The sequence below is a fragment of the Acomys russatus genome, chromosome 19 (genome assembly GCF_903995435.1).
Source record: "Acomys russatus chromosome 19, mAcoRus1.1, whole genome shotgun sequence".
Classification (NCBI taxonomy): Eukaryota; Metazoa; Chordata; class Mammalia; order Rodentia; family Muridae; genus Acomys; species Acomys russatus.
This window is the reverse complement of record NC_067155.1, coordinates 4,480,697-4,502,578: the sequence shown is the minus strand read 5'-3', so window position 1 is coordinate 4,502,578 and position 21,882 is coordinate 4,480,697. Positions and strand designations below refer to the sequence as shown.

Genomic DNA, 21,882 nt, shown 5'->3' with positions numbered 1-21,882 from the left:
CCACTACACCTGGCTACTTTCTCTGTCTCTCTGTCTCTGTCTCTCTGTCTCTGTCTCTCTCTCTCTCTCTGTCTCTGTCTCTGTCTCTCTCTCTCTCTGTTTTTTGAGGTAGGGTTTCTCTGTGTAATAGCCCTGGCTGTCCTGGATTCACTTTGTAGACCAGGAGGCTGGACTCAAAAATCACAGAGATCCACCTGCCTCTGCCTCTGCCTCTGCCTCTGCCTCCCAGAATGCTGGGATTACAGGTATGGGCTTGCATGCTCTGCTGTTTTGGTTTTTTTGAGAGAGGGTCTCTATGTAGTTTTGAGTCCTGGAACTCAAAACTCACAGAGATCCACCAGCTCTGCTTCCAGAGCCCTGGGATTAAAGCCCAGCACTGACTTTCCAAAGCTGGTTGATGCCATACTGATAACTGTGTGATGTGACGCATTCCCACCCTAACTGAGGCATAAACTGCTACAACCCCCTCCTGAGGGTGACCAAACAAGGGTTTATTACAATTACAAAGCTGACGTGTGGGCACTGTGGCGTGCACACAAGGAATCCCAGCACTCAGGCGGTACAGGCAGGTGGATCTCTGTGAGTTTGAGGCCGGTCTGGTGTAAAGAGCGAGTCCAGGACAGCCAGGGCTACACAGAAACCCTGTCTCCAACCAAACCAAACCAAACCAAACCAAACCACGCTGCTTCCAAGAATCCCCAGTTCTTAGAATTTCTCTTCCAGATAAATGTGAAATAAGAATGAAGGTCTTTCACTACAGTGTTGCTCAGGCTCCAGAAAAACTGGGAAACAACTTAGCTTCCTGTAACCATGGGTCTGGCACAGGAACGGGTCTGATTCTGAGCCCTGATGCCTTAGTGCACCTGAGTGAATACACACATTGAAGACAGAGGGACAGTTTGCTAAGGGTGTCACACAGGCCTCCACTCGAGGGACTCTGTGACAAAGGCCACTGCAACACAGACTCAAGATCCAAGCCGTGTGGTCTAGCTACCAGGGAGCAGGGCCACCTGGGCTCACTATCGGGGCCTCTTCCTTCTTGGCCTGCTAGCTTATTCTTTTTTTTTTTTTTTTTTTCCGAGACAGGGTTTCCTTGTGTAGCGTTGTCTGTCCTGGACTCACTTTGTAGACCAGGCTGGCCTTGAACTCACAGAGATCTGCCTGCCTCTGCCTCCCGAGTGCTGGGATTAAAGGCATGCGCCACCACACTCGGCTGCTAGTTTATTCTCGACAGAGTTCAGCCTACATGCCAGCCATGGGCTGGAGTGCCCTGCTCCCTTCCAGATCCCTCCCCACTGTTCCACTCCCACTTTCCTGCCTCCTCACTCTATAGCAACTGTTCCGGGTCACCCCTGCCAACAGAGGGCTTTGCTGCTGCTCTTGTTTCTGTTTGAGTATCTTCCACCCTTAAACATTTAAAAAAACGATTTATAGCCTGGTGGTGGCGGCGGCACACGCCTTTAATCCCAGCACTCGGGAGGCAGAGGCAGGTGGATCTCTGTGAGTTATGAGGCCAGCCTGGTCTACAAAGCGAGTCCAGGACAGCCAAGGCTACACAGAGAGACCCTGTCTCGAAAAAACCAAAAAAAAAAAAAAAAAAAAAAAAAAAGAAAGAAAGAAAGACAAAACAAAATTGATCTAGAGCAGCCAAGGCTACACAGAGAAACCCTTTCTCAATAAACCAAAATAAATAAATATTAAATTAAAAAAAAAAGTCTTTGCCTGGCACGGTGGCTCCAGCACTCTGGAGCCAGTATCAGGTGAATCTCTGTTGAGTTTGAGGCCCACCTGGTCAGCATAGTGAGGGAGTTCCAGGACAGCCGGGGCTACATAGTAACATTCTTTAGAGAGGGAGGTGGAGGTTGACCTCAAGGGCTAGAGAGATGGCTCATCAGTTAATGCACTAGCTCCTCTTCTAGAGGACCCGGGTTAGATTCCCAACACCCACAAGGCAAGCTAACTCTTGTTCCGGGGGACCTAAGGGCCTCTTTTGTACCCTACATACATTGCACACACATAGAACACAGACATACATGCACATAAAACATGCATACACATGAATCATTTTTTTGTTTGTTTGCTTTTGTTTTTGTTTTGCTGGGATTAAAGGTATGTGCCACCATGCCTGCAAGGCCACTTTTTAAATGCACATATCCCTCCCTCACTTATTTAAAACTGGTAGCAACTCCTTCCTGATACACACCCTCTTTCTTGCCACCTCCCCCTTTCTCCATCTCTCTCTCTCTCTCTCTCTCTCTCTCTCTCTCTCTCTCTTTTAAGATTTATTATTGTAAAAAAAAAAAAAAAAAAAAAAGATTTATTATGTATACAGTGCTCTGCTGCTTGTACCCCTGCTGGCCAGAAGAGGGCATCATATTGCATTATAGATGGCTGTGAGCCACCATGTGGTTGCTGGGAATTGAACTCAGGACCTTCGGAAGAACAGACAGTGTTCTTAACCTCTGAGCCGTTGTCTTACCCAGTAAGTGCTCATTTAGACCCCTCCTCGCAGAACGCAAGGGCCAGGTTGGTCCCGTTTGTATCCGCTTCCTCCGCAAGGAGAACTAGAGCTGCTCTACGGCAAGAGCTTACTGTCTGCTGAATGAAAAGGTTTTCCTCTTTCATAGAAAATCAAGAACAGAAGCAGAAGGCAGGGGCAGGGTAAGACGGCCAGGCCAGTGCCGCTCCTCTTCCCTTTCCCAGTGCCCTGCTTGACCGATGTTTAATAGAGGTCTTTTTATGTAGCCCAGGCTAGTCTTTTTACGTAGCCCAGGGTAGTCTCAAGCTCATTAGTCCCTTGCTTTAGTCTCCAAATGGTAGTCCAAGGCCTTGTAAGGACACAAGTTAACACAGGCAAACCCACCTTTCCTATCAAAATAGCTTAAAAGCCTCTCTCTTGGTTTTTTTGTTTTTGTTTTTGTTTTTGAGACAGGTTGTCACTACGTACCTGTGGCTGGCCTGGAACTTCCTAGGTAGAACAAGCTGGCTTCCAGCTCACAGTTATCCACCTGCCTCTGCCTCCTAATTAAAAGCATGCACCACCATGCCCAGTTTTTAAACAAAATTTTTTTTTTTTTGTTTTGTTAAGAGCACTTCCAGAGAAGCCAGGTGTGATACCCAGAAACCCACGTGGCAGCTCACAACCATCTGGAACTCCAGTTCCAGGAGTTCCAGCACCCACCAGGCACGAATGTGGTGCACATACCTACATGCAGACAAGACATTATCATACACAAAATAAATCTTAAAAGAATTTTCAGCTGGGGAGATGGCTCAGGGGTTAAAAGCACTGACTGCTCTTCCAGAGGTCCTGAGTTCAGTTCCTAGCAACCACATGGTGGATCACAACCATCTAATAATGTGATCTGGTGCCCTCTTCTGGCCTGCAGGGAGACATGCAGACAGAACATTGTATACATACTAAATAAAATAAATTCTGAAGCACATTAAGAACAAAGAATAATTTTTATTTGTGTGTGTGTGTGTGTGTGTGTGTGTGAGAGAGAGAGAGAGACTGTCTGTTTGTCTGTCTGTCTGTGTCTCTACGTGTGCCACATGCCTGAATGCATGCAGAGGCCAGATGAGAACACTGACTCCCCTGCAGCTGTAGTTCCAGGAGTTGTAAGTCACCCCACGTGACTTTAATCTTCTGGAGGAGCAGTAAGCACGCCTAGCTGCCAAGCCATTTCTCCAGCCTCTCAGAGGACTCTTTGAGGCCAGGTATGGGGGACACACACAGTAATCCTGGCACCCACAATAGGAGTGAGGAACTCAAGTCTATCCAGGTCTACAAAACAAGTTTGAGGATAGCCTGGACTATATGAGACCCTGTTTGGGGAAAAAAATAAATAAATAAAATAAAAAAGGAAATCCCAGCAGTAAATCTGGAGGCAGAGGCAGGCAGGCAGATCTTTGAGTTTAAAGCCAGCTATGGCTTCATAGCGAGACCTTTCCTAAAACAGGCTGGGAGTAAGCCAGGCATGGTGGGGCACACCTTTAATCCCAGCACTCAGGAGGCAGAGGCACTGTGCCTTGGAGTTGGAGGCTAGCCTGGTCTACAAAGCGACTCCAAGACAGGCAAAGCTACACAGAGAAACCCTGTCTTGAAAAAAAAAAAAAACAAACAAACAATAGGGGCTGGAGAGACGGCTCAGTGGTTAAGAGCACTGACTGCTCTTCCAAAGGACCAGGGTTCAATTCCCAGCACCCACATGGCAGCTCACAACTGTCTGTAACACCATGATCTGACACCCTCACACCAATGCACATAAGTTAAAATTAAGTAAAAAAAAAAAAAAAGAAAAGAAAAAAACAATAACAAAACAAACAAACAAACAAACAAACAACAACAAAAACAGTCTCGGGGTGAAGCTCAGTGGTAGAAGTCCTGCCTGCTAAGTACAAGGCTGAGTTCAATCCCCAGCGCCCACAAAAAAGTTTAGCAAAATGTGCCGCCATGTATCGACTAAAGTATAAACGTAATTATGCACACATAAAACTGTATACTAGCACAGTAATTGAACAAGAATGGAAAAGACTTCTCACGGAAGCAGCTGAGTAAGTCTGTAATTTAAGGCTGGGAGGTAGGAATGAGGATGCCAGGGCACAGCCAAACCTGTTGACAGGCCTTTTTAAAATAGGGTCCCCAGGGAAGGCTGGAAGCAGACAAGGGTGATTTAGCCTGTGGGGGCAGCCTCTCGGTCTCCGTCCCGAAGCTTCCAGCTCTCTTTGAAGTAGCTGGTTGGACCGCTTGCTGTTCACAGGGAGGTTATTACAGATATGCTTTGCTGGCCCTGTCCAGGGCTTTAGGAGGGAAAGATCCTACACCCAGGGGGGTTCTGTTCCAGGCTGGGAATAGTGGTGGGCCTCACCTCGCCAACCAGCTGAAGACCAAAGCACGTGACGGCCAGGCTTCAGAGCTACAGCAATCGGGGTGACTGGACAAAGTCCAGGTGTATCCACAGTGTGCGTGGGAGGAGGTGAAAGGAAAAGGTCACTGGCTAAGGGATGGGAGTCAGGGCGTGCTGCGATGTAATGAGCTAACACAGCAGGTCTGACTGCTTTGGCTTTAGACAGTCCCAAGGCTGCCTCTTGCCTGGCATCTGGAAGTGTGTGCTTCAAAATAGCCCCTCCCACCCCACCCCCACTCCCTCACCCTGGTCCAGAACTGCTAAGAATGGCTCACTGTTTCTGAACTGTCTGCACAAACAATGTGGTTTCCTTGTGGCTACTCCTGGAAGCGTGGAGTCTGGGTGTAAGTCATGCAGAGGATGCTGACATAGCCGGTCCTCCTCGCCCCACCCGGGAAGCCCCCACCCGCCCCCTCCCCCCCCCCCCCCCCCCCCCCGCCCCACGCAGCCCGATTAAACCCTGTTGGTAGACCAGCATTCCTTACACTCTTACTACACCTCATGCTGCAGAACAGAACACATCCCGAGAGGCTTCACATCCTAAGTCCCCTTTAAGGCCTGGGCCTGGTTTCTTTAAAAAAAAAATTTATTTTTTATTTTTATGTGCATTGGTGTTTAGTCTGCATGCATGTCTGTGTGAAGGTGTCAGCTCTTGGAGTTACAGACAGTTGTGAGCTGCCATGTGGGTGCTGGGAATTGAACCCAGGTCCTCTGGAAGAGCAGTCAGTGCCCTTAACTGCTGAGCTGTCTCTCTAGCCCCGGGCCTGGTTTCTTGCACTCTGTTTGTGTTCCTCTCCGCTCAGCTGGGAGTTCTATCACAGTAACGTGCCAAGACCACAAGGATGGCGATCTTGACTCCCAGACATAAGCCAAAGGCATCCATCCCTAAGGCCAGAAGGGAGCCGGGTGTGGTGGCACACTCCTGTGAGCTCTGCACTTAGAAGGGGAGGTGAGCGTCTCAAGCTCAATGCCAGCCTGGGTCTGTGTCCCCCCCCCAAAACAAAACAAAACAAAACACATGCTTAATAAAAAAAAAAAAAAAAAAAAAGAGTGGCGGGCACTGAGTTTCACAAGATGAGGGTGGTAACTGGGTGGGCAGTCACAACCATGAGTGAAAAGGTCATATGTCACTCAACATAGTAGTTTCTTTTTGGAGACGGGGTCTAACTGTGTACCTCTAGGCTGTCCTGGAACTTAACTCTGTAGACCAGGCTGGCCTCAGATTCAGAGATCTGCGCTCCCCTGCCTCCTGAGTGCTGGGATTAAAGGCACGTGCCACTATGCCTTGCCCACAGGTTTTTGATTTATTTTCCAATAGCATACTGCATACTGAATGTGTTTCCAAGGCAAGACCTACCTCACTGCCGCCACTGGGACACATAAAAGGAGCAATGATGCTCTGTGGGGTAAGGCTAGACACAGAAATTGAATCCTGGACCAACTTGCACCATCCGGGTGTTCTGGGACTTCAGAGTTAGAAACAAATTACTCAAAAGCAGATAACTAACATGGACTGGACACAGCCAGACTTCTCAAGTCCTCAAGGGCTCAGTCGGTGTTGCCCTTTCTAATTTTTTTCTTCTCTAGTTTGGGAACAGACAGTACCAACAATATTTAATTACTAGAAGCTAGAATTTTCTCAACGTGGCATTATTCATGGGGTAGATGAATGGGTCTGTTTACATATCTAATGCCTACAGTGAAAATGAAGAACCTGCGAGCCAGATGGCGACAATACAGGTGAATCCCACCTTCTATACCTCAGCACTTGGGAGGTGGATGGATGTCCGGATGAGGTCGCTATTGCTTGTTTACATAGTGAGTTCTAGGCCACCCAGGGTTAGACAGTGAAAGGGGAGGGAGATGAGGAGGGGCGGATAGATGGACAGAACACACACACACACACACACACACACACACACACACACACACACACACAGTGAGGGTGGCAAAATGGCTCAGTGTCCAAAGACACTTATTTGCCATTTGCCTACAAGCTTGATGGCCTGAGTTTGACCCCTAAGACTGACATGGTGAAAGTAGAAAAGTGAATTCTTCAAGTTGTCTTCTGGCTCCATGGAGAGAGAGAGAGGGAGAGAGAGAGAGAGAGAGAGAGAGAGAGAGAGAGAGAGAGGAGAGAGAGAGGAGGAGGGAGGGAGGGAGGGAGGAGGAGGGAGGGGGAGGAAGGGGAGGGAGGGAGGGAAGGGGGGGGGGGGGGGGGGGGAGGGAGGGAGGGAGAGAGGGAGGGAGGGAGACTACAGCACACTTTTACTTATATGGATAGAAAACAAGCAAGATAGAAATCTGTGTTGAGATGGGTTAGGAGTGAGCCTCGAAGGGGGGTGGGGCTCCTGGGAGTGAGGCTGGTTTCTGACCTGGATTCCACAGGTAATTAGGGCACACAGGCTTTCCTATGTGTATTTAAAAAGCACAGTGCTAGTCAAGTGTCAGTCTCAGCTCTAGGTAATAGAGTGCGATTCTCTTCTCCTTTCTATAAACCTGTCTCCTGTCCAGGTGTGGCGGCACATGCTTGCAACCCCAGCCACAAGGGAAGCAGAGGCAAGGACAATTGGTCCAAGTTCAAAGTTCTTGGGATGTTAAGGCAGGAGGATGGCACATTTAAGGCCAGCCAGCCTGGACTTCCTGGGGAGATTTTGTCTGCTAAGCAGACTCCCCACCCTCTTCTATAGCATGCGAATCTTTTTCACACGTTACTGCCATGAAAAGGAAAACCCATCAATTCCACTTTATAAACTCCGGCAGTGCTCCCTGTACTTACCAGGGGGATAGGGAAACGCTGTTAGATACAGGGGATGGGGTGGAGTGAGGGGGAGCCATCCATTGTCCAGCTAACCCAGAGTTTACAGTTCCTTCCGCAGACCCCTGCACCTTAGCTGGGATCCACACTTTGATCAGGCCCAGGAGGCTTACCTGGAGGATTAGGGGAGCCCCAGGATTATAGAGGTGCCCTCCAGACACCTAAACACGCTCCTGTTCTTAGTTCTAGAATGTCTACAAAAGCCACCAGCTGGAACTCATTACACCCTGCCTGGGCCCAGGCTCCACACAAACCTTGGCAGTCTTCACTTCCAGACTGCCAGTCTTAGAAGAGAGGTAACTTTCTGGGCTGAGTGGCTCTAGGCAGCTTTTATGTCCCCAAGGCAGCAGCGACCGTGAGTCACTCCAAGAAAGCCTGACCTGCCATTGCCTCACAGTTGTTTTGTTTCCCTGAAAACCTGGGACTTATAAGCCATAACAGGCCATCAGCACATTTTAAGGCATTTCCTTAAAAATCAAACCATTATGCCCTGGAGCTAGATTTGGACCTATTCTGATAAATTGGGTTAATCTGAAAGTTTTGGCTTTTTGTTTTTTTGAGACAGGGTCTGTGCAGCCTTGGCTGTCCTGGATTCGCTTTGTAGACCAGGCTGGACTTGAACTCACAGCAATCCACCTGCCTCTGCCTCGCGAATGCTGGGATTAAAGGTGGGCGCCACCACGCCCAGCTTCTGAAAGTTTTTTTTTTTTTTTTAAATTAGTAAGCCAAATCTATTAACCATGAACCCAGCTGGGATTTGGGAGACAGTAGCTCACAGGTCTGCAGCAGACAACAGAGCCACATTAGATCTGGTCTGTGCTGGTGGAGCCTCAAAACCACAAACCCCTTTCCTCACTCTGGCCCTGGCAAACAGGACTAGCACCTCTGCCTGCCCTTCCTCAGAGGGCTGCTCTCATGGGAGGTCGTCTCCACAGCAGCTGGCCACCTGGCCACTCAGGCTTTCTTTGCTGCTGTCTATTCCAGAACTTCCTCCAGGAAGTTGGCACCATATGGCAAGTCCCCGTGTACCACTCTGATTCAGGGGTGACTTCTGGGTACTGGATCAAATCCAGAGCTTTGTAGGTATTGGGAAAGTGCTCTGCCACTGCCTGCTCTTCTTCAAGACAGGATTTTTCTGTGTAACCCTGGAATGTCCTAGAACCTGCTCTGTAGACCAGGTTAGCTTTGAACTCAGAGACACACCTGCCTCTGCTTCCAGGGTGCTGGGATTGAAGGTGTGTGCCACTACACCGAGCTTTGAAGCAGATCTTAAGTAAATTAAGCAGTGTCATGTGGGCTCCTGTAAGAGACACCTTGATTACCTTTGTACTCTGATAAACCCCAATGACTTAAAATGACTGAAGTGACCCAGGTATACATAACATTAAACGCAGACGCGGCACCTGGAGAGTCATTTAGAGAGTTTAAGGGAACACTTCTTAGAAGTCACTTCTCAGTGTATGCTGGGAGCTGAGCGCAGTGCCCTGCTGCAGCTTTTCTGATAAGTAGATTACAATACACCCATTAGTTATCTGCTAGGAATGACGCAAATCTCCAGTCAAAGCAGCAAACCCTGAAGGAAACAAAAACGTTCCTCTTTAGCCAGGCATGGTGGCTGGCTAACACTTGTGAGCCCAGAAGGGCCAGCCTAGACTCCAGTGAGAACCTGGTTTTGTGTGTGTGTTTTGTTTAAAGGTCAGTTTCGCTGTGAATATATGGGATTTGGGCTTGGAAGGGTGGACTCTACAAAGGCTCTCAGAGAAGGAGGGCTTATCAGATGATGTTAGCTGACCAGTGTCTTGGGAGGCGTGAGATTTCTAAGCCTGACTAGAGAACCTCAAAAGCACTCTCTGTGGAGCTCATAGGAGCCTATTGTAAAAACAACTCAGCAGGGATGAGGAGGCAGCTTGGTTGGTGCAGCATGGAGCCTTGGGTTCCATCCCTAGTGCTCCATAAACTGGTGCAGTGGTGCAGGCCTTAGGCTGCTGGTTGAGCTGCGCACCACTGGGTCTGCTATCTCCTACACCTATCTGCCACAGGAGTGCACTCTGGATGGAGGGTTCCCGAGTGGTCTATGCATGGCTAGTCTTTTCTCATGTCAGACATCTTAACTAATGAATGTCTTATGCTCAGAGGAAAAAGGGACTTCTAGCTTTCCTTGGGCATTTACAAGAAGAAACAAAGCCGGGCATGGTGGCGCACGCCTTTAATCCCAGCACTTGAGAGGCAGAGGCAGGCAGATTGCTGTGACTTCGAGGCCAGCCTAGTCTACAAAGCGAAAGCTAACACAGAGAAACCCTGTATGTAAAACCAAAGGGGGGGCGGGGAGAAGAAATAAATGTTGCAAGGATTTAGACACCGACTTAGTTATTCCAGGGAAAACATTTACTATCTTCGCGTTTTATTATTTCCTTAAGAAAAAAGAATATCACTACTTATGAGAAAGAACTTCAAGAACATTTTTCATTGAATAGTTTATTCTGTTTTAGCATAAAAGTCTTGTATTGGAAGGTGCACTGTGGGCACACCATGCTGCCAGTCATTACCGGGACAACGAATGGCCCAGTCAGTGACCTAGGGGACTGTGAAAAGAGTTCACCCTGCATGAGCGTGGGAAACTGGCACAGGACATCTCGGCCTAGAGGTATCACTACAGCATGTGCTCTGATGCTCAAAGTGCCTAAAAATGTGTCAATATCCTGATTTGTGGCCCCCCCCAAAAGGATTAGTTGTTCACACGCACACAGTAAAGATGGCTGCCAAGTTCTGGATCTCAACAATGAAGCCAAATTACAAAACATTTCCTTGTTGAGCTATACAAAAGATATAAGGTAAAAAAATAACCAACCATTCTTAAATAGTCCAATTCTCCTACAGTGCGGTTTCTAACACCATTATCACCACTCAATATTTTAATGAGAAAGTTAGCAAAAATCAGAAGTTAAAAATATTTAAATCTTTGGATCCCTTTATTCCATGGCCTTTATTAAAAACACAAAGTGGCCGGATAACTTTTTAAACTATAGCTTAAATATCAAAAAAGATTTATTAGTAATTTACAGTTAGCAACAACGTGTACATGGAGTCATCAGCGGTCACAGGCCCACAGACTGTTAGTGATGTTGTACAGGTGCCAGTTGATTCGGAAAACTCCATCTTCTTGAAGTAACACAGGAGTCAGTGTCACTGCAACAGGATTCCAGGCACAGCAGGAGGAAGAGGGCAACCTGCGCCTAGTTTCAATGTCTTAGAGAGGAGGGAGGGACTCGTGTGACAGCACAGCGAGGGGCATTCGCACCTGTGATTATTTACATTCATACACTGAAAAGATCCGTTATCTGAACAAATCCCGGGGTTTGCTACAAAACGCGGTCCATACACGACGCATGAATAATTTATCCTTTTTAGATAATGAAATAAAGTTATCAAATCTTCATGTGTGTTCCAAACATTAAAAAGGAAATCAAAAGCCTTAAGCCCGGAATGCAAGGGGGAAACGGCCCGTCCACCTGCTCCTCAGCCCGCCGACTTCTGCAAGGACACGTGTGTTTGCTGACTTTAAAACGTTTATTCTTTAAAAAATTAGTTGCTTTTTATACAGCTATACAAAGTTCTTAATGTTTCTTTGGCAATGGAATATAATGGAATTTTACAACTATATAAAAAAGTTACCTTTGCCTAAGAAACAGTATTTGCCTGTGTGTACACAGTCGACTGACAGAATTCTCTACCATCCAGCACCCTAATTAAGTGTCGAAATAAGCTACCCTCATATTATAGGATCTCCAAAAAGAAAGATACAGACACACACACATGCACACACACGCGCACACACACACACACAACCTTCTGTGGCTCAAAACACAGTATCACGGCCTATCTGCAGGCAACTTGAAGTAATCGCTGAATACAATTAATTAGTGATAAGAAAAATCCTTTCAGTGATAAAAAATACTTAGCAGTCCCATTAAGCTCGCTTTAGCTCAACTCTATGCCAGGAACCACAGCCTTCCGCTACTCCACATACACTTATGCTTGTGTTTAAGACGAGCCTTCCTGCCCCAAAGCAACTGCCATGTAGCTTTGAAATGAAGCAGAAAAACAGACAAAACCCAGTGCTGGTGACAGACAGACATCAACTTCACTTCTTCATTCTTCACAAAGACTGAAACCACTTTCCAGGACCATGAAGAGCTAGGAGTCACCTATTTCCAAAGACTTGTTTGTAGACTATGCAGCAACTTTGTTGTCTTTCTAAAAAGGAAAAAGAAATATTAGTTCATGCTCCAAGCCACGGCTCATCAGGAAGACTTTCCTAGTCTGCGTGAGTTTACTGAGGTTACCATAAACACACCCTTCCTCTTATTTCCACAGTAAAAGCCATCGGCCTCACTGGTTTCTGGGGACACTGCTTCAGCGGCTACACCCAACTATCTGCGTACTGTGCTTTCCAGGCAGCAGTGGCCGCCGCAGGGGCTGGCCTGACACTCGGGCAAGCAGCTCTGCAGCAGTGGGGGCCCACTACCTTTGGTTGCCCTAACAATTTAAACACAAGTTATGTGAACTTTCACTTGGTCACTCATAAAATTTTTTGAAACAAGCGTCATAAAATCCCTGAGTTTTTGACATCTTTTGACAAGCAGCAATAATCCAGAAGGTAAAGTAACATTTCTCTTTAACATTGCATGCTAGGAGAAAGCAGTAATGTATATAGAAATCTTCTTAAAAAAATAACTTCAAAATAAGTTTAAAAAATCTGACTGGGGGAAAAAAAAAAACTATAACCAGTAAGAAAAGCAAACCAGCTGTGAGGTTGAGATGAGGCCTAAACTCAAGGTTTGGCCATGGTAGAGAGCTTCTGACTCCTCCTAGAGAAGCACCTAGCCCACTCCCTGCATCTGTGTATTTATGTGTCTGCATAAGTACAAAACATGTAAGACTCTTTTTTTGTTTGTTTCCTTCTCTTTAGGGCCTAAGCAACAGATTATAACAACTATCTGCATACTAGTCACATTGTATGACTGTATTACAAGCAACCTGTGAGTTGTTAAAATACGGGCGCTGGCAGCAAAGGCCACCATAGAGCACCTGTGTAGCATGGGTGAGGCCTCATGTTCAATCCCCAGCACCCAGAAACAGCTAAGAGGATATGATGGGTCCTATGTAAACGCAAGGTTGTTTTGTAAAGGGGCTTGAGCAGGAATGGATTTTGGGATTCATGGGGATCTTAGAGCCAATCTCCCTTAGACACAGAGTGATAGCCAAACCCCACTTCCTCCCTCCTTTACTGAGACAGGGTTTCTCTGTGTAACAATCCTAGCTGTCCTGGAACTCACAGAGCTCCACCTGCCGCTGCCTCCTGAGTACAGGGATTAAAGGCCTGCGTCACCATACCTGACTTTTACTGATACACACCCCAGTGGCAGCACAGGTGCTTCCTAGTCGAAAGAGTTCCTCTGAGGGTACAATGCCAAACTTACAGTGTAAGTAACAAAGCACATGTGGCAAAGTACAAGTCTACAGAAACAAGGCAACTAACGACAAGCCCTCTGCCCCCACCAAACCAACCTTCACACCTCCCAATGTCTTTCTTTCTTTTCTTTTTTTACCTTTCAGAAAGCAGTATGACCAATCCAGACCTTTTAGGGTCCAAAAGCCGTGGTTTTCTGAAAGGTTAAAAAAAAAAAAAAGATAGGAGAGAGAGAGAGAGAGAGAGAGAGAGAGAGAGAGAGAGAGAGAGAGAAAGGGGAGGGAAAGAGACTAAGTAATTTCAGATTTTTATCCCACCCCCAAATTAAAAAAAAAAAAAGGTTTGTCTGTGTTGTCTGTGTATGCTCCTGGCAGGCAGAAGACCACCTGGAGCTGGAGTTACAGGAAGCTATGGCATGGGTGCTGGCAACCACACTTGCTCCTCTGGAAGTGTAGCAAGCACTCTTAGTCACTCCAGCCCCCATTTCAGATTCCTCACTGTCTCACCCACCATGGCGACTGAAACCACTTCACAGTAGCATGAGACAGAAGCTGACTACACTCAGATCCCCTTTCTCTAAAATGGTTTTTAAAAACAGAAGGAAAACGGCACAGGACCCAAAGTTTGTGTGCTGAACATTATTCTTAGTTAAAACTGAGGCAGCATTACAGCCACTGTCTGTCTGCCCTAGACCCCCTCTAACAGTGAGCCTACAGCCAGGTGGGGTGCAAGTCTGGCTGATTCTCTATGGTTCTGTTAAACCACATTTGCTTACATCCATCCCCAAACTGATCGCCATGCCAGTGCTCACAGCACTAAACCAGCTGGTTTTAGTCAGGCCGCTGAGAGGCAGCACCGTGTGTGCTTCAGTGGCGAGTTCAGGGCCCAGAGGCAAACCTTGCCACAGATGAGAAATGGGGGAAGATGATGCGAGCTTAGAAGGTCTGCCAGCTAACCTTGAGTGTCAGTTTGACAGGCTTTAGGATCACCATGGATACAAACCTGCGGGAATGTTCTTCTAAGTGAGGTGACGTGGGAACACCCACTAACTGTGGCTGCATTCCGCTGTGGCCGGGTGCTGACTGAATACAAGGAGAAGGACCTGAGCAGCAGCACCTCAAGCACCTGGTGCCATGCATGCCCTGCCATGGGGGCAGCACCCTGGAGCTGGGAGCCAAAAGAAACCCTTCCTACTGTAAATTTCTTTGGTCAGGAATTTTGTCAGTGGGTTGTCATATAGTGGGCAGGGACATTTCAAATGGATGGTTTACAGGTCAGCCTAAGGAACCCAAAAACTGTATGGCAGAAACAAAGAGTAAGACAAAGAACAAACTATAAACCACAAGTGGACAAGCTCACAAAAGGGAGTGACCGCACACGAGCAAGAAAGCACACTGTGCGTGACTGTGAGCACACCAGCACACACCCAGCAGCTTACCCACATGCTTCTGCCATCCCCCAACACTGAGGACTGGGGTGTAGCTCAGTTAAAGAGTGCCTGCCTAGCATGAGCCCTGAGCTCAAGCCCTACCATACAAACCCAAGCATGGTGGCTCACACCTGTAATTCCAGCACTTGGGAGGCAGAGACAAGAGGATGAGGCAGCCCTGGCTACTGAGACTCGATGTGTAAGACATCCCCTACTAACCTCTAAACATTTTAGACAGCACTGGGTTAAAGAAAGGAAGGAAGGAGTTGTAATAAAATAAATAGTGTCATATATACCTTTAGCCCCAGAGTCAAGAGTTTGTGAATTTAAGGCCAGTCTGGTATACATAGTAAGTTTAAGGTCAGCCACGCCAGGGCTACACAGTAAAACCCTGTCTTTAAAAAATAGAAAAGAAAAAGAAAAAAAGACCTAGAGCCAGTGGCTAGTCATCTGTGTCATCTATTCCAGAGAGATCAGACACTCGAGGAAAGGCTGCTGAGTTGAGTCTGGGTCATTGGCAACTTGAAGAGCAGTCTATGGAGTGAGAACTCTGAGCTAGAGAGTCTTGCATGCATGGCTGGGCACATGAGCTCAGGATGTGAAGCTAATTTTGAGCAGTCTTGGCAAGATATCCAAGACATTAAAATTAACATAGCTGGTCCCAAAGCCATGAATACCAACCTCCTTCCACACAGTCCCTCAACAATGGCTGGTTATAAAAACTGGACAACAAAACTCCTGCCAGGAAATCTTTGCTATTACCAGTGGATCTCTGTCAACATGATCTTGCTCTTCTCTATTTTCTTTCCTTGTCAATAAACTAAGATAGCTGTAGTGGTGTCTCAGCTGATAGGCCTCTTTCACTAGATAAGCTATATGCAAAAACACACTACATAGAGGCACAGAATTCTCCTACAGCTGTTGGTGAATCCAATATACCAGAGGGCTCTCAAGAGCATGCCTTCATACGAACACCAGAGCCAGTGAGTTCTCTACAAACCTATATTAAGAGCAGTGACTCAAGAGCCAACCTGCTAGGCTCAATCCTCAGTCTCATCCTTCTCTGGTTCTGTGACCTTGTACAAGTTATTTAATATCACTGTATCTGTTTCCTTTGTAAAACCTAGATGAGAATAGACCCATCTCACAGAGCTGACCCGGGGTTTAAATAAGCTAGCGCGTGTGAACCACGCCTACCACTCACTAACTACTATGTGTACGCCAACACTTTCAGTTGTACAGGTTTGCTTTGCTGCCTAGATTCTTTTGGTATTAAAGTGTAAAAATTTAGTAATGTAAAACAAAGGTGACATTACAGTCATGGATGTTGAGATATTAATGGTCCATGACATCTAAACTCATAGCTCTAATAAAAAGGCAAAACCTAGGGGCTAGAGAGATGGCTCAATGGTTAAGGGCATTGACTGCTCTTCCAGAGGACCTGAGTTCAAGTCCCACCACCCACATGGAACTCACAACTGTCTGTAACTCCAAGATCAGACACTTTCACATAGGCATACATGCAGGCAAAACATCAATGCAAATAAAAGGGGGGGGGGGGGGCGCGGACGGGGGAAAAATGCAAACCCCACTGTCTTTCTTCCTTCGGCTGAAACAGCATTTAGGCTATAGGCAGCACTGCAGCCACTACTTAGCCCGATGCTGCCCTTAAGTATTCAATACAGTATTCTTTCTTTCTTTCTTTTTTTTGAGATAAGTCTCAATGTGTGTATCACTGGGTGTCTCGGCCCTCAGAGACCCTCCAGTTGCTGGGATGAAAGGCACGCACTACATCTGGTTGTTTTCTATTCTATTCACTAGCCAAGAAATTACTGTCCTTTAAGTAAAAATAAATATTCTAATCATGTATATTCTCCAAGAAGTTAAGCTAAAAGTTATTCTAATGCTCTAAAAATAATTCTGCCACAATAGATAAAAGTGAAATGTTTTTGCCTGTCAACCCCACAGCACGCAGCTATACTTACCCTGTACTCAAAGTCTGCGAACTCTCTACCCCCACGGCCGCCTCGGAATCCACCACGAAATCCTCGAGGGGCAGTGAAGTTCCCTCCTCGGCCACTACCACGTCCTCTGGCACCACGGAAGCCAAGGCCTCCTCTGCCTCGGTAGCCCCCACGGCCCCGGTTTGGACGAAGCGGGATTCCAAACGTTTCAGCATTTAACCTTCTTTCTTCAGCCCAAGTTGGTCTTCTTTCTCTGTTACATGGGGTGGATGAACATTAGCATGTCAACTCAAAAAGGTGCATTTCCCAGGAAATCTATGCAGCCCCAATTCCCTATATTTTAGTTGACTTCTCAAGATTAATTAAAACAAAACAAAACAAAAAACAAACAAGGAAAAAAACAACCATCTAAACCTTTCCAAGCTTTCATGGTGTGCAAGCTCTATACATTCTTGTAATATTTTTTCACAGGACACAGAGACTAATTTCTTATAAATGCAATTGATAATTAAGACCCAGAGGATTTGTAATTGCTTCCACTGGACACATAGGAAAGCCTTGGCTTAGAGAAGATTGGAGATGGGAGGGCCTAATACCTTAGCTCAGTTTCTAGACCTGACAGAACTGATCCAGCAAGTCCTGCACTGTTACCGCAGTATCCAACCCAGCATGCCCTCAGGCCTCCTTATCCATGTGGGGACTGAAGCAGCCGCCGCCACCAGGAGGCACCGAGCTGCAGCCAGGGCAGAGGCAACATGATACGGGACTTCTGCAGCTCTTAGCTCACCGTTCTGGCTTTCTTTTTGACAATGTGGACATTTTCTGGACCTTCCTTTATTATATGTCAGAGTTATTTTGTGAGGCAATTCTGAAGAATATTTTGCATTTGGGTCTGGTTTCATTTGAATTACAATGTAGGCAGGTAGCAGAAAGGTTTGTAAGTTACACGAACGTAGCTAGTATCTAGCACAGGGCCTTGCCTGTGTCGGCAAGTGCTCCTTCACCCAGCTACCTCCTCAGTCTTTACTTCTTTTAAAGGAATAGAATTTAACACTTTCAGGCTGGTGAGGTGACTGAGAGAATAAAGGTGCTTGCCAGCAAGCATGACATCTAGGACCCATCCCTTGAAAACCACATGGCAGGAGAACTATAAATTGTTCTCTGAACACACACACACACACACACACACACACACACACACACACACACACACACACACACACACACACTTTTTAAACTTTTAATAGTAATTTCTTTTAGGAAAAGAAAACATCAATTGTGGAGGCTGGAGAGAGAGCTCAATAGTTAAGAGCACTAGCTACTCTTCCAGAAGACCTAGGTTCAATCCCAAGCTCCCCCAGGGTGGCTCACAACCATCTCCAAGAGATCTGATGCCCTCTTCTGGCCTTGTGGGCACTGCATGCACACAGTGTACAGAGAAACACACACAGTCAAAAAACACCAATACAATATACATAAAATAAAGATAAATTTTATAAAAAGCGGTACCTATTATCATCACAAGAAATATTGTCAAAGAAGGATTTAGTTTTGTCGTAATAGCAGTTGGGCCCGAGCGGATCTTCCTCCTCAGCGTTCCCTTCACTGTTCTGCGTGTCAACTCCAGAGTCTCCTTTGTCCTCACCATTCACAGGTTTCTCTTGTTTCTCAAGCTTATCTTCTGATGAAAAACACGTAAGGTAAGACTCTACACACTTAAGGTGTAAAATATTTTAACTCACAGGTCAAATGAATTATTTTTTGAGTAGAATAAAAATTTACCTTTTAATTTAAGTTTATTATGAAACTCTCTGTCGATTTCCTCCTTGTTAAATTGTGCATTTGCACTTTCAAAGTCAAAGTCTTTCTCAAATTTCATTGGACCATCTCGACGGATACCAAATCTTCCCCTGCCACCTCGATGACCCCCACGGCCTCTCCTTGGAGCAGAAGGAACACCTGGAACTATGTTAACAACAAACACTATGTATATAGCCACTGGTTTAGAACAGCACTGTAGTCTACAATATAAATGTTTAACAATAGTAATGTTTTATATAATTAAGAAGTGGGGGTGGGTTAGAGACGGTTCGACGATGAAGCATGCTGGCTGTTCTTGCAGAGAACCTGGGTTTAATTCTTAGCACTCACATGGTGCCTCACGTTCAAACCTCTAGTTTCAGGGAGTGATCGATGCCTTCTTCTGATCTGCAGGCGCCAGGCACACAGTACACACGCTGTACATATACATACATTCAGGCAAATCATGCATATACATAAAAAAATATAAAAACACCAGAAAAACAAAAAAAACCAGAAACTGTTAGAGAGAGGCTCAGTGGGTAAAGAGGTTGCTGCCAAGCCAGATACCTGGGAACCACATGGTGGAGAGACCTGACCTCCATATCTGTACTATACACATCGCGAGAGCACACCCCAAAACAAATACTCCTACAAGCCGTCCTCTGACCTCTACAGGTGCACTGTAGCACACACATGCCGATAGATGACAGACCGACAGGCAGGTAGATAGACAGACACAGAGGCAGGCAGATGTCTGTGAGTTTGAGGCCAGCCTGGTCTACAAAGTAAGCCCAGGACCGTCAAGGCTACACACAGAAACCCTGTCTGGAAAAACAAAAACAAAAATAAAAAGAAAGAAAAAAAAAGAAAGAAAAAGAAAAACAAAACGAAAGCAGAAAAAAAAAAAAAAAAAAAAAAAAGAATTAAGTTGCTAAAAGTTAGTGTGTATGAAAAAAGGCCATAGAAAATTTTATGTAATTAATGTAATTTTTATCCACAACAAACAGATGTATAACCGATATGTTTGGGGACCTTCCCCATTATACTAACATAGTCTCTAGGAGCTCTGTTCTTTCTGTGATATTCCCCAGGCCCAAAATGTTAGACCCTTTGTAGAAAGAGTAACAGGCAACAAACGTACAATAATAATGTAAGTGAACATTAATTAGCACAGACTGCAAGGTAGGAGATGTCTTTCTCACAACCCAGATTAAAAAAACAGACCAGAGAAGCACCAGTCCTTACTGGCTCCAAGCACTTCCTGCTTTCAGTTTCCCTCTAACTGGCTCCACAAATTCAAGTCTTCCTGAATCTACATTTTCTCTTTCTATACCAGCACCAGCACCACAGGATTTCAATCATCTCAGATACGATAGAACTGTACAAGGCAGCATAATGCAGAGTGTCACCTTGGGGACCCAAATATCCAACACATGGGACTAAAAAAAACAACCCCCAGCACTCAGGAGGCAGAGGTGGGTGGATCACTCGAGGCCAGCCTTGTCTACATAGTGAGTCTAGGACAGCCAAGGCTACAAAGAGATATCCTGTCTGGAAAAAACAAAAACAAAAAACCCAAACCCAAAACAAACCAACCAAATAAACAAAAGACCAAAACGAACCTAGGCTGGAGAGATGGCTCAGAGATTAAGAGCACTGACTGCTCTTCTAGAGGCCCTGAGTTCAACTCCCAGCAACCACATGGTGGCTCACAACCATCCATAATGTGATCTGATGACCTCTTCTGGTGTGCAGGTAGAGCACTGTATACATAATAAATAAATACATCTTTAAAAAAAAAAAAAAAAAAAAAAAAAAGAAAGAAAGAAAGAAAGAAAAAAAGGAAAACCAACACAGAATGTGAAGCAGTACTTAGTGTGAGTTTAACTTTAAAAAAAAAGTACAGAACACAACGCAGGATGAATTTAAGAAATACAAATTGAACAGTTATATGAACTATGTAACATAATACTGACAAAAATCAGAAGTGACTACAGGGTAACAGGTTTGTGTTCATTGTCTGCTGCGGATGCGGGGAAACTGAGTTTGAGAAAACCAAACATAAAATCACAGAGCAACTCATACAGACACTTAACACATTCCACTTTATTATTAAAAGCAACTCAGGTGCCTGCCGGGAAGCACAGCCTGATTGCTCTTAGAGCTGTGCATGAAGAACGCCTGTGTGAAGAGCAGGGGAAACTGCAACAGGCGCTGCTGGGCCAGTGGCCCTCGGTGGTGGCTGAGGGCCCTGAAGCTTTGGGTTAGCTTTGGCTCTTGTGATACTGGCGGCCTTAGGCCTCCCGGATGCTGGGTAAGCATCCTACCATTTTATCTCCAACAAAGGTGGCAAGTTTGAAGGATACTGTTAAGATAAATTTACTTAATATTTCACATTATATTATTAATATTAAAAGAGATGTTGATTTTGCTTATGTGCATGCCTGTGCCTGTGGAATCAGAAGAGGGTGCTGGATTCCCTGGAGCTGGAGGCATGAGCCTCCAGCTGTGGTGCTAGGAGCTCTGCAAGGGCAGCAAATACTCTTGATTGTGGAGGCATTTCTCCAGCCCCTTATATAATGTCTGCATGATAGAAATATGGCAATTATTCTGAGTAGAAATTCGCCTGTTTAAAATGTAACAACTACTCCACAGCGCACAAAACAGTAAAACAATAAGTAACTACTCGGGAGGTGAAGGAGGTCCAGGCCAAACTGGTCACACAGGGTACAGGAGAAATTAGAGTGTTTTAACATACTGAAGTTGGGCAGTGATGCCACTCATAATCCCAGCACTTGGGAGGCAGAGATCTCTGAGTCTGAGGGCAGCCTAGTCTACCAAGTAAGTTCTAGGTCAGCCAGGGCTATACAGAGAAACCTATCTCAGACAAAACAAAACAAAACAATCCCCGCTCTCCAAAAGCACACTGAGATTCTAACAATAAATACAGATTACTTTTTGTTTGTTTTGTTTTGTTTCTGAGACAGGGTCTCTCTATGTATCCTTGGCTGTCCTGGACTCAATTATAGACAAGGCTGGCCTCGAATTCACAAAGATCCACCTGCCTCTGCCTCCCAAGTCCTGGGATTAAAGGCGTGCACCACCATGGCCAGCTCTGTAGGAACCAGGCCCGACTGGGCTGCCTGCCTGTCTTGCTGTTTCATGTCCTGTTTCTAGCAGCTTCCATGTCTGTGTTTATCTTGGTTAGCTAGTCATGTTTACTGCTCTGAGAACACGCCCCTCCCTTCCTTGAGACTTTTCCTCCCGTGTGCAATCACCTCCTGAGGGATTTCACTTGGGGAGAGGATTTCTGTCTGGCTGCCTATAAGAAGCTTTTTGGAATTCTGGAGGGGCTGGATGAGCCAGGCGTGGTGGTGCACGCCTTTAATCCCAGCACTCGGGAGGCAGAGGCAGGCGGATCGCTGTGAGTTCGAGGCCAGCCTGGTCTACAAAGTGAGTCTAGGATGGCCAAGGCTACACAGAGAAAC

General features: G+C 46.0%; 1 protein-coding gene across 5 annotated transcripts in view; it reads right to left on the bottom strand.

The window, feature by feature from the left end:
- Positions 1–11,210: 11,210 nt before the first annotated feature.
- Positions 11,211–21,882, bottom strand: part of Lsm14a (LSM14A mRNA processing body assembly factor) — a 46,097-nt gene continuing 35,425 nt past the window's right edge. For 2 of the 5 annotated variants that reach the window (XM_051162204.1, XM_051162201.1), the window contains 5 exons: positions 18,374–18,556; positions 18,101–18,272; positions 16,613–16,844; positions 13,338–13,394; positions 11,211–11,982 (listed from right to left, as the gene is read on the bottom strand). In XM_051162204.1, coding sequence (XP_051018161.1) covers positions 13,371–13,394; positions 16,613–16,844; positions 18,101–18,272; positions 18,374–18,556 — 611 coding nt within the window. In that variant the 3' untranslated portion in view covers positions 11,211–11,982; positions 13,338–13,370. The remainder of the gene's footprint in view (positions 11,983–13,337; positions 13,395–16,612; positions 16,845–18,100; positions 18,273–18,373; positions 18,557–21,882) is intronic. The other 3 variants (XM_051162205.1, XM_051162202.1, XM_051162203.1) reach the window with 2 other exon arrangements.